The sequence below is a fragment of the Sander lucioperca genome, chromosome 4 (assembly GCF_008315115.2).
Source record: "Sander lucioperca isolate FBNREF2018 chromosome 4, SLUC_FBN_1.2, whole genome shotgun sequence".
Lineage (NCBI taxonomy): Eukaryota > Metazoa > Chordata > Actinopteri > Perciformes > Percidae > Sander > Sander lucioperca.
The window spans coordinates 44141464-44154485 of NC_050176.1; the positions used below are offsets into that span (position 1 = coordinate 44141464).

The 13022-nt window shown below is 41.2% G+C and overlaps 1 protein-coding gene across 7 annotated transcripts in view; it reads left to right on the forward strand.

Moving 5' to 3' along the window:
• grin2bb (glutamate receptor, ionotropic, N-methyl D-aspartate 2B, genome duplicate b) overlaps positions 1–13022 on the forward strand; it is a 115629-nt gene that overhangs the window by 83889 nt on the left and 18718 nt on the right. For all 7 annotated transcript variants that reach the window (XM_036000248.1, XM_036000246.1, XM_031285739.2 and 4 more), the window contains 6 exons: positions 5209–5323; positions 5639–5844; positions 6524–6695; positions 9340–9493; positions 11193–11318; positions 12668–12897. In XM_036000248.1, coding sequence (XP_035856141.1) covers positions 5209–5323; positions 5639–5844; positions 6524–6695; positions 9340–9493; positions 11193–11318; positions 12668–12897 — 1003 coding nt within the window. The remainder of the gene's footprint in view (positions 1–5208; positions 5324–5638; positions 5845–6523; positions 6696–9339; positions 9494–11192; positions 11319–12667; positions 12898–13022) is intronic.

Sequence of the window (13022 nt, forward strand, 5' to 3'; positions counted from 1 at the left end):
TAATGACTTGACAACATTCATTTGTTTTAGCTGAAGTTAACAATTGCTTTGGTGGTTTGTTAGTAAAGTTATTTTTGTGTTGGGCAATGTCCTTGCTCTCTTCTTTTGTGTAAAATAACTGTCTGCTAAACACTCTTATGTGTACCTGCTGTAAATTGAAGATATGGGTTTTCATTGCATGTAATCACACATAGGGCCCCATTGAAAAACGTTCTAATATGTTCTGCAGTAAACCCTGAGTGGTACAGCTCTTACACCATACCCTTACCATAGTTTAACATATATATAGTTGTACATTGTGCAGTCTCCTCACACAGTCACTGCCTCTATCCTACAGGAATGTAATGTGCAGTATATTTCATCAGTAGCTGGTAACTCTTCAGAGGCGGGTCTTCTGCATTCATCCCAGATTACAGTATGAGTCATCCACCCAAACCTGATACAGTATGTACATGTGTGTGTATGTGCACCACAGACTTCCTTACACACATGCGCACAGCAGGGATATGTATTTTTGCATCTCTGCATTGCAGCGACAGAGAAATTGTCACAAATTTCAGATAGTACAGTGTACAGCTTCACTCAGTGATAAAGGGAAGTTGTATCAAATGGCTCTGAAATAAGTTTTAAGACATTTTAGAGGAAAAAAAGGGGGATTGTGTCCATGCCATTGATGATTCAGTGTCTCTGTAACTAAAAGATAAATTCTTCTAGCAGCCAGTGATTAGTTGGGGAACAGTTGGCGAGCGAGGCGCACACAAGCGCTGCATATGGCTGTGATGTAACCGCATGAGGCTCAGCTAGTAGCTCATCCTAGTAGTTTAAAAAAAAGAATCTTCTTCCAGCAGAGCCAGAAGGGAATTCTGACATGGGAAGGGATCAAACGGCACATTAAAGCTTCATCAATAGTACAGGGATACAAAATCATAAACATAGCAGCCTCCTCTGCTGTAAATTCACAGCATGCATCACTCTTTGTGAAGGCACAGGTTAATGTACGGGCAAATGAATCCTATTGATGTGTGATTCGATGCGCTGCTCAGAGGTGAGATGGAGAGATTGATCTGATAGTGAAAGACAGCATGAGGGGAAGTGGGTAAACACTCAGGTTTAGACTGAAAAATACTGAAAAATACTCCTTTCAACCAGCCTCTCTCGGGTGAGATTACTGTTCCCATGGCAACACAGCTGATTGCATGAAAATTGCTGTGGTTGTGGGTGCCATGGCAACACATTACATTACATTATACTGGCGTTAAGAGCCTCCCTGCATGCGTCCCTATGTTGCGGTTTTGAGCATACTTACAATGTCACCCCGTCATGACACACACAGAGGCCTCTACTAGTCTCATGGATCGCCATGGTGTCTGGGCAGCAACACGTTGGAACTCCTGAGCCTCCACCCACAACGTTTTGATCTTTTTGGTTGCCTATTCAAACTGAGATTATGTTTAAGAGGCTAATCCCATGTTATACGCGCATTACAGCAATGCTAGCCAGCCAGTATGCAGCAATAGGCATTTCATGGAGGCTTGAGTCATATTATTGACTTTCTCAAAGCATGTACCCTACGTACTTAGGTCTGTGTGTGTGTGTGTGAGAGAGAGAGAGAGAGGTGGGATATAAATATAGTCGAAGACGTTACAGATAGAGGTACTGAATGTTCTAGTAGGAGGTACTTTTTTATTCACTCGTGAATAGATTTATTGTCTTTTTTCACACTGTTGACTTGTTTGGAGATGATGGTGGATAAAATGTGCACTGCACCTCCTTTAAAAAGTCTGCACACACACACACACACACACACACACACAGCCCCTTACTCCTTGCATTCAGACAAGATATTTATTTCTCCGGTGGATTGTTTTAGAGGCAGAGCGTCTCCATGGTGATGGCAGCCCACAGATCAGGACGAGGAAAAGTGAGGGAAGGAGACGGCAGAGAAAGAGAGAGATGATTCCAGCTTATCTCCCAGTGCTGTACACTTGTTGACACACACATAGGCTGATGTGTATTCATACAGGCGGTTAATACACTCTACTCCTTTCTCTCCCTTCCACCTTTCACTCATGGTTTCTTGTTGCTATCTTCGCCCTCCCAGCTCTCACTGACTCTCACAGCCTCCCTGTACTCCGTATTTATCTTTCTCTGTCTATCAGGTGCAATATGTTTAACCAAGCTTCAAACTGGGTCATCTTTGCCATATTTTACGCTAACTAAGCAACCTTTAGGGCGGTTTAGGGCCGAAATACATTTCTGGGGTCTCATTTATAAAACTGTGCGTAGGATCCTTACTATAAGTGTACGTACGCCCAAAAACCCAAAATGGCGTACACCAAAAAAAGTCTGATTTATAAAACCGTGTGTAAGCACATCTGTAAGCAATGTTCCCTTTATAAATCAGAGAGTACCTACAAGCGTGCGTACATGGATCAGCCTCTTATCCCGCCCTGTACACACCTATTTTTAACCTTAATAGTCAATGCAAAGCACCTCATGAATGCTGATCAGTATATGAATGACACTGGCAGTTGTTACACCGAATCATGATGACTGACGGAGAAAAAGCAAAAAACTTCTCAGACGTTCAGGAGTTGCTGCAAATTGAATTATAATTTCGGCCTATTCTTGCACAATGTAGGGAAACCTGATCTAATAATACGTCCAAAACGGCAGGCATTACGGCACTCAGGGACAGCTTCGATATACCAGACGTATATAATAAGATTTAACAGAACTATATATTGTATCCAAACAAGCCTTAGTGATAAATTGATAATATTGATAATATATATTAAAAAAAAAACACTTAGCATCTAAGTCTTGGCATCTTGTCTGACATTTCCCTCTGGAAACAGCCGGTTTCCCCCAGAGTGGCGAGGACCTGTAGCCTATTTGGACCGGGATGGCATTCAGTACATAGATCCAAGAGCTCAGCTTTAGGGAATCTAAATCGGCATTAATCGTCATGGTCCCTGGAGTCTCTTTTTCTCCTGATTCTTCCATTAGCGTAGTCCTCCTGCAGGGCCAGCAGTGCCATCATGCAGCATTACGCACGGGTTCACCACAGTATTTATATGTTTACAACAATTTTTGATTGTTAACACCTTGCCAACACAGCATCAACTAGTGGTATCCCCCACCTCAGGATACAATTTGAAGATGAAAGAAAGTCTAATAGGCAAACACACTTTTCTTCATGCAGGTTTTGTCACAAACAGTATTAAAGTTCGGACCGATAAAGAGGACATTAAGTGTAACGATTACGCGAGAGCTTAACAGCTGTATTTTCAGACTTTGACATTTGATGATATATGCACAGTATTAAAGACATATATTTAGTTATTTACAATGTGTTCTGCCGTTATCTAATACTAGGGCATTTGATGCTATCCTGTATTTCATGCAGTCGGGCCATCTCCTCTTCTTGCGCTCCGTAGCGGACAATGTGACGGCGAGACAACGCCGATTAAACATTAATAATTAATTTTTATTGAACATTTGAGTTGGAGGTGTTTATGGAACAATTATCACTCAGTACAAGTGCAAATAACACTGCTGGATTTAATATTCATGGTAACGTGGATGATATGGAGTGAAAAAATGTGCGTGCCGTGAGGCATCAATACTTGAAAATATTACGAGTAATCGTTATTCCCATTTACTTTCTGCAGTCTGACTTCAGTTCACCACCTCACCATCTGCGTCGCCAATTCCTATTTTGTCTCCAAAATGTGCGTATGCATGGGTCAGAGTTTGCGTGGAGGACCACACATTCTCCCGTCAAGTTAGTTTTTTATAAATCACAACTAGGGATGTCCAGATCCGATCACGTGATCGGAAATCGGGCCCGATCACTCGACGTTACCCGCCCGACGTTACCTCCCGATCAGGACTCGGATATATATGTATATATATTCTCATTATTTTTTAACACATCTATAGTTATGCGGTGGCACAGAGTTAGACCCTTTTGACTCCACACAGAAACAGCAACGCATGCGGCATGACATCACTTTGTTGCAGAGACACTATTGGTTAAATACCGGCAAAGTAGAACACGGAAGCAGCTTGAAGCGGAAAGTGCGAGTATGTCTGTGGTCTGGAGGTGTTATAAAGTTGATGACAACGACATTGCCATAGCAAACTGTGAGATATGTAACAGAAGTGCTCTGTTTGTTAACAGAGTTGTTGAATGTTAAAATAAGGTGAATTAAATAAAAAATAAGGAACATCCTGGATCTGTTTTTTCGCTCTTCTTTATTCTTTTTATATATTTTATAGAAGTATCGGATCGGGACTCGGTATCAGTAGATACTCAAAATCAAATGACTCGGACTCGAGTGCAAAAAAACCTGATCGGGACATCCCTAATCACAACCTTTGCGTGGGAAGTGGTGTACGCACATTTTCAGCCCCGTTTTGTGCGTATGCCACGTTTATAAATGAGACCCCTGATCTGCTGCTACACTATCTGGAACAAGCTCCCAGAAAACTGCAGGTCCGCCGCAACTCTCAGTTCTTTTAAACCAAGGCTGAAGACCTTTCTTTTTGATGTTGCCTTTCTTTTCTTTAAATAATTGTTTTATACTATATATTATAATTTCTTATACTGCACTGTAACTTTCATTCTCCTATTTTATCTGTTTTAATTTTTTTTAATCGTTTTTATATGCTCTTTAATGTTTTATGTAAAGCACTTTGAATTGCCCTGTTGCTGAAATGTGCTATACAAATAAAGCTGCCTTGCCTTGCCTTGGTGGAGAGCAAAACAGAGCTAACAGGAGAGTAAATATTGGACTTAGATTCACCAGGTGACCAGAAAGATGACTATATGAATGTTAATGTGTGTCTGCTGGATGTGTAAATAATCAGCTGTTTGCTAACACATAGCCACTTCAACTTTAGTTATAAAATGTCAATGTTGTGTTTACAGATTGTTCCCAAGACCCAAAAAAAAATCAACTAATGCAGTTATAAAGAAATCTACAGTATTTTCAGTTCATCTTGATGTTACCTTTGTAAAACATGTATCAGGTTCACCACAATCATGAGTTTGTTGAGGGGGGTTTTACTTCCACTATGTATTTAAAAGGTTGTGGGTAAGAATAATGTTTAAAGTCTAAATTCTGCCCATTTTTCTTTCAGACCAAAAGACAGATCATGATCTATCATATTTCTGACACAGACTTGAATTGTCATTCTCAGGTATCTCATGAATGTGACATTTGAAGGCCGAAACCTGTCATTTAGCGAAAAGGGTCACCAGATGTTTCCCAAACTGGTCATCATTCTTCTAGACAAGGACAGACAATGGGACAGGGTGAATATCTTTCTCTCCTCTTCCTCGCTTCTCCTCTGTCCACTTCTTCCCCTCTCTTCTGTTCTTTTATTATTATCTTTTCTCTTCTTTTCTTCTCTTCTTTTTTTTCCTCTTCTGCTGTCAACCTCTTTCTGTGTCCTGTGCTGTCCTTCTCTTTTCCTCTAATCTATCTTCTGCCTTTTTTTCTTGCTTTGTATTTTTCACCCTCTGTGATGTGTCTGTCACTTCTTCATTTGGAGTGTCTCCCTGCCACTTGAAGTACCTGTTACAGTTAGCCTGTATATCACACAGCCCTCCTTCCACTCACTCATGCAGGTTGGCAAGTGGGAGAGAGGCTCTCTGACGATGAGGTACCATGTGTGGCCTCGCTTTGAGCTGTACTCTGCAGCGGAGGAGCGGGAGGACCACCTGTCCATCGTGACTCTGGAGGAGGCGCCGTTTGTCATTGTAGAGGACGTGGACCCGCTCAGTGGGACCTGCATGAGGAACACTGTGCCGTGCCGCAAACAGCTCAAACTGAGGTGAGAATTTAGACATAGGAAAAATGTTGGGGTTTTTGCTACTTTTTTCCTAAAGACATACATCTTTGTCTCATTGGAGTAGAAAATCTGATTTGTTTTTACTGTGAATCCAGGATGAATATTTTGGAGTCAAGTGCTAAAAATAAAACCCTGTTTTCTTAATGAAACTTAGTGTGAGTCATATTGATTTATACATCAATACGAGTGCAAAATGATTTATTTAAAACTTCTGGTATACTGTGTAACAAGTCAAACAAATCACTAGTATAAAAAACATAAAACACCAACAGCTGCATCGGTAGTTTAGCAGAATATTATGCAAACTGTGAATGTAAACAAAGGTAATAAAGAAATGAATCAATGTTATAATAAAACATGCATGTATGTATGTAAACATTTATACATCTGACTGCAGGTGGTTTCACTAAGCAGTTCCTGGTGTCTTGTTTTTTTAATGTGTTCTAATCAATGAAACAACCTGGTGGAGTTTTTGGCTGGAATGAAAAGCTGCGTGCTCTCAGCACATTTCATCTGGTTGTTTTTTCTTTCATCTCATCCTTGCTGCTGTCCTCTCTCTTTTGAAGCTGCTATTTATGTATATGAACCCAAATAAATTTGTACTCCTGTTGCCCTATCTTTACTTTCTCTCCCTGCTCTTCCTCTCTGTGCCACCTACCAGCAATCAGACAGGTGATTCAGGGATTTACATCAAGCGCTGCTGCAAAGGTTTCTGTATTGACATCCTAAAGAAGATCGCCAAGGCGGTCAAGTTCACGTACGACCTCTACCTGGTCACCAACGGCAAACATGGCAAGAAGGTTAATGGGACATGGAACGGCATGGTTGGGGAGGTGAGGGCATTTTACACAATCACTCAGTTTATTCCACGTTCTTGATACGTTTCTGGCTTTGATTCTGTTTCACTGATCTGATATTGAACGTTTTTTTTTGGAGTTACATATACGGTTGTGCAGAAGAAGAAAGGTGGATATAGTTGGCATAAGGAAAATCAGAAGGAAGCAGCAGCTTTGCATCGGCTGTAAAGCTTTAAAATACCCACAATACACAGACCTGCTGGCACATCAGCTGATTGTGGACTTTACAGCTGGCAGAACACTGCAGCACAATGCTGGAGACCTCACCATGCAACCGTTATTGAACCAGCAAAGTGACTAAACAGAGCAATGTACATAATATCTAATGATATTCAGTGTGTTTATCTGACTTCTATCAGAACCAAGTATAGTTCACCAGTACATTCGCTATGACTGCAGGTCTGTTTATTAATTGGCATCCATTTAGCTCATCATTGTGGGTGGTGTGTCACTGATGGCATACAGTATCCCTACTGCTATTTCACTATTTTCTTTAAAGCGTAGTGCATTCAGCATTCCTCCCTGAAGACATGCAACACTAATATAATGACAGTGAAAAAATCAGCTTCAAGTGGCACGGGTCAAATTTAACATCCTCTATTTTGTAGAGTGAGAAAAGTTTAAATTTAGTTCTCCGTATAGCTGAGAATTTGGTTACCAAGCTTCTCTTTCTCATTGCATTTGTTTAATGGAGCCTGATGGAGGTCATTTTAAAATGTGTAACACTGGAAAGTGAAATGAATCACTTAGTGTTGACCATCGGAATACTGGGAAGTTGCAAATGAGGCTGCACAAATATTAACCACAAAAAGAAATGTGGCATTTAAAACTAAAATGCAGTGCTTTGTTTTTTGGTCACACCAAAATTGAGTCTACTTGTTGATGAAAAATACAACAGCTATGGATCAATATGTCTTAAATTAAATCCATTTCCATATAGTCATTATGCTTTATGCTTATTTATTCAATGTATGTATGTGTTTTTTATTTTATTTCACTTTCTTTTCCTTTGCTCATCACTTTTGCTGCTCTTACAGCAGTTTGTAATTCACTTTTCTTAATAATATGAAAACAATGCAAATTGCTAAATTGCTTTAAAAAAAAAAATTAAAATCAATTAAAAAAGCAAGTAAGTATGTAATCTAATACTAATGCTAACACTACTACAACCGGGGAAAGTGTTTTGGTGCCTACAGGATTTTATTTTTATGATAGGGCTAATTATATTGTCTGAATGTCTCTTTTTCACTGTCTCTATCAGTTATCAAGCTTTACTTGTTCCACATAACCTTGCCTGAGGGGGAGCTGTGATCAGCTCCACAAAACCTCCTGAAGCTCCTAATCAGAAATGGAGAAAGAAAAGGAAAGAGAAAGCAATTGGAAGAGAGAAGGCAAGAGGAAGAAAGCGGCCTTAGGGAAAGAACCACTTCTCTCCTGCACACATTACACATTAGACATTCAGCACAAATCAATATGATGTCCAACTTAATTGATTATGGCATAGAACTAGTGACTTTAATATTATCTTAAGAACATAATTGAGTTGAGATTTTCAGGATAATATAAAATTACAGTATCTTAAAGAAGTACTTTACCACTGTAAAGAGGGTCTTTTCATTACACTGGGCTGTCTATGCAGTAAAATGGCACAACGTTCTTTTTAATTGGTGCTACACCGCCAGAGAAAACAGAGAAAAGGGGCTGTGTTATTCCCTTTCACTCAAAAGGTAGAAAACCTACAACTACCAGTCTGCACTGCACTTCACCAGACCAGTGCATTCTGGTTGTAGGGGTCTCTCTCTCGATCCACTTCTATACTCTTTGTATCTGTATGCGTAACTACTATCTGTAGCTCGAGCAACAGCCAGCGAGCCCCCTCCAGATAACATGAAAGGTGTGATCCTGCAGTTTTGAGCTGGGAGATGAGCACAGAGATCTGGGCGCTGACATGATGGAGGGAAGTTTACCATAGCTGATTTACACATACTACACACATTGTTATGATACAAAGCTGATTGGAAATCGGCAAAGTATCCCACCTACTGTAGATCTTTTTATACAATTCCAGAAATATACATTAGCATTAGGGCAAGGCTATGCAAATGTACAGTGCATGCATCAATGCACTGTACATTTCAATGCCCTGAAATGCCTAAGCAAGCAGCTAATGATTTCATTTGAATGGGGGGGACAGGACAAAGAGAGAGAGAGAGAGAGAGAGAGAGAGAGAGAGAGAGACTATGAAGAAGTGTGACAAACAGAGGAAAAAAAGAGTGCGTAGGATTCCTGCCCACTCTGGCATGCATATGCCTTATTAACACAGTTTTTTTGTGCTCCATTTTTATTTATGGCCCGAGGCTTCAGAAACTTAGGGCTAAATATACCTGAACACAGTCAGAGGAAGGCTGGGTTGGTGGGGAGTCGAATACTGACCCAGTGTACTAATGATCCCCTTCTCCTACTGCTTCCACTCAACCGAAATAGTGTGTTGAATATGTGGCTTGTGTATGAACTGCAGCACTGAATTACTTTCAACTTTTCACCGCAATCCTGGGAATATTCAGCATTGACCTTCCATGTTCCCCTCCTCTCTCTCTGTTTGTCTGTGGTTGTCCCTCAGGTGGTGTTAAAGAATGCCCACATGGCAGTGGGTTCACTCACCATCAACGAGGAGAGGTCAGAGGTCATTGACTTCTCTGTGCCCTTCATCGAGACGGGGATCAGTGTCATGGTCTCTCGTAGCAACGGCACCGTTTCCCCCTCCGCCTTTCTTGGTGAGGAGAAACGCACCTGGTGCTTCTGGCAGATGTACAACACAATCGAGAGCACTTAGATGAACACGCACATACACACATAATAAATGCACAATCACTGATAGAGTACAAGCTGTTTCTTTGCAAAACAATGACATTGTTTAATTGTGTTGATCAATGTGTTCCAGCAGCACAAAACAGTTTGGTTACATGGTGACATAAAATGCAGCTGAAAATTGCTTAAAAGAACATCACTACAAACCGAAATGCATGTGCTTGTACGTTAACATTATCTTATTAAAGTGCTATGGTTGAGATTGAAATTCATGTCTTCACCTTTGGAAACTGTAGTTGTAGTTGCTCTTTCTTGTTCTATCACTCACTGCTATATTTAAGATGGATCCAAAACATGCCAAAAGTGTTTTGTAGACAATCGCTGTCAGTGCTTCAAAATAAAATGTTAATGTGAACTAGCAGCAGTAGGAAATGTGCAGTTTGCATTAGTAGTAAGTTAATAGAGCTCTGATATGGCTGTAGATTTGAGGGGGAATGCCATCCCCCTTTTTAGCTAAATGACCAAAATGCATGCCCCTTGTTAACCTGCCACCATGGAGAGGGGGCTCCATTCTCTATTAGCAGAGAGTGCAGAGGCAGAGGGGTTGTTTAGTTGAATATGTAAATCTAATCTGCCTGATACATTGATCCTTTACCTGACCTGGTTTGTGCAAGTTAGAATCTATGGCCCTGACCATGGCTCTGAAATATCAGTAGCCTAACTCTATATTATTAAATCCATGATGCTGTCCGTGGTGCTGAAGTAGCAAACAGATTTGTAATTGCAAATTTTTCTCTGAATCCCGCCCTTCTGTCAGTTTAAAGATACAGATCCAAAAGATTCGTACATGGGGCGGTTCGCTAGTCGTGGGTGAATGAAACAAATCTGTCTCCCCTGTTAAACATTTACAAATTGCCTACTGGCTGTAGGTGAGTGAACAGTTACCAAAGAGCTGAAATTACCAACAGTAATGCTGGATTACATGCTGCTTTGTTTCCTGTGAATCCCTTGTGCATGTAAAGGCAATTTAAATCCAGCGCGAACACCGCCACTAACAATGAAACCTAATATATAGAGAGCTAATTGTAAATAAAATAATTAAAATGCTGATCATAAATTGTTTCAAAAGTTGTCATTGATACTATTAACTATTAAAATTGGAACATTTAGAACAACACCATCTGCTGATGAAGATTGTGTAATACAATCAAAAGCTCCAGAGCACTAAATGGACCTTGTAGTGAGATTGTTTTGTTAACTACAGTGCTATGGTGTTTATCACAGATTGTTCAGTGTGTGGAAATTGCAAAGCAGAGTGCAAGTGGTGGAAAATGTGCCCATTTCAATGAGTACATCTGTCCATTCACACCTACCTACCTTCCTCTCAGTTTCTCTCTTGAGAAGTGCTTGTTAGTGTTCACACAAACGCAGACAAAATCTATCAATTTGCAACAATGAGCACACAGTACATAATGTCTGAATACAAATAATCATGTTGATACCAGGGGGTGATTTTTATAATTTTCTTCATTTTGGTTTAATTAACTTCCTTTCTCTGTCTTCCCACAACACTCCCTCCCTCCCCTTTCCACTTCCTCTGCTGCACCCTCTCCTCCCTCCAACCCCCCTTTCCCCTCTCTCACCCCCTCTCCCACTCTGTTTTAGAGCCCTTCAGTGCTGATGTCTGGGTGATGATGTTTGTGATGTTGCTGTTGGTGTCAGCCGTGGCTGTGTTTGTGTTTGAGTACTTCAGCCCGGTGGGTTACAATCGCTGCCTGGCAGATGGGCGAGGTGAGAGGATTGCACACCAAACACACACAGACACACACACACACACACACACATGCTCGGACACACACAAGGGCAGACCCAGTCGATGCATGCTCCAAAAAGTTGACAATGAGGTACATTTTCAGGCGATCTCATGTCCTGAAATGAAGACATAGTTGGTATGTTTTGTTACCTTGAATGCACCATTCAAAGAGAGCTCCTCATGTGCTAAATTATTTTGATTACAATCCCTTCTGAATGAGTACGACTTGAGTGCTGGGACTTTCTGCTCGATACCATGGAGTACTTATCTCCATCTACAGTCACTTAAGCTCTTTCACTAATGAAAAGGATCATTGACAAGAGCCAGATACGTAATCTTAAGTATTCTTAGCATCCCTGTGTGAGACTGTGAAAGACTCCTCTGTTCTTGCATTACGTCTTTTTTTTATTGTGCCATTCTCAAATATTACACAACATTGTTACACCGACACATTTAGGGATGTAAAACCGACGAGTGCACTTAAGTAGATCTATTACCATACATTGAGAATGTGTGTCAGGTTTGATGGTGTCTGACAGTATGGAACAACACCACCCTGTTGAATGAAATTTGGTTCCAGCAGGCCATTCAAATCAATTTGCCTATCAAAATCAATGCTTCAGATTCAATCTATTTTTTTCTCCAGGTTTTATACACCCAGCTCTGTTTGACTCTCAGGACTGTATTAGCCTGCCACAACGACAGCCACTCAAGATAAAATCAGAGACTTGTCATATTGCTGCTCACAGCTTTTTTTTTTATCAAGGACCTGAGGGGAAAAGAGTTATGGTGTTTGGTTTGGAGTTATGTTGGTTTTCTGAATGTTTTCTGTCACAGCAACAGTATATGGTGCGTGTGGTTTAATCGCTAGGTTATGTGAAGCTGTTGTCCTATACTGCTGCTCCAGCTGTAGCATAATTGTAGCCTGCTGTGTGCCCATCTACCCCTCCCCCTTCTCTCTCTTCCTCCCCGTCTCTGATGCCACAGAGCTACAGTAGGTAGTGTTTCCATCCTGCTACCTTGTCATACTCCCACAGAGGTAGGTGGAACAGAGGTAGTCTGTAACAGTGGGTTGTCACTGCAGCGTCTGGAAGAGCGGATGTGTACCATACAGCACATCCTGCGATCACTGACAAACTAAAGGATGGGAATAAATCCAGTCTTTGTCGCTGCCATCCATCAAGTGCCTCCCACAACAACGATCTTGAGTGAATGCAGATAAAGTGAAGTAGCACCTGGGATCTGTGAAACTGATTTATTGCATCCTTATCTCTCAATCATCTTTCTTTGTACCCTTCCTCCCTCCCTTCTCTTTTGTTTCTCCCAGAGCCCGGCGGTCCCTCCTTCACCATTGGTAAGGCCATCTGGCTGCTTTGGGGTCTGGTTTTCAACAACTCTGTCCCCGTGCAGAATCCCAAAGGTACCACCAGTAAGATCATGGTGTCAGTGTGGGCCTTCTTCGCTGTCATCTTCCTGGCCTCCTACACTGCCAACCTGGCTGCCTTCATGATCCAGGAGGAGTATGTCGACCAGGTGTCGGGCCTGTCAGATAAAAAGGTGTGAATTCAAAGCAATGTAAGGGGCTGTGGGGCGGAGGAGCAGGTGTGTGCAGTACTTAATGTGGGGTGTTGTCAGACCGCGTGTACACGGCTTTTTGTAGTTTGTGTGAGTAAATTAGAGTC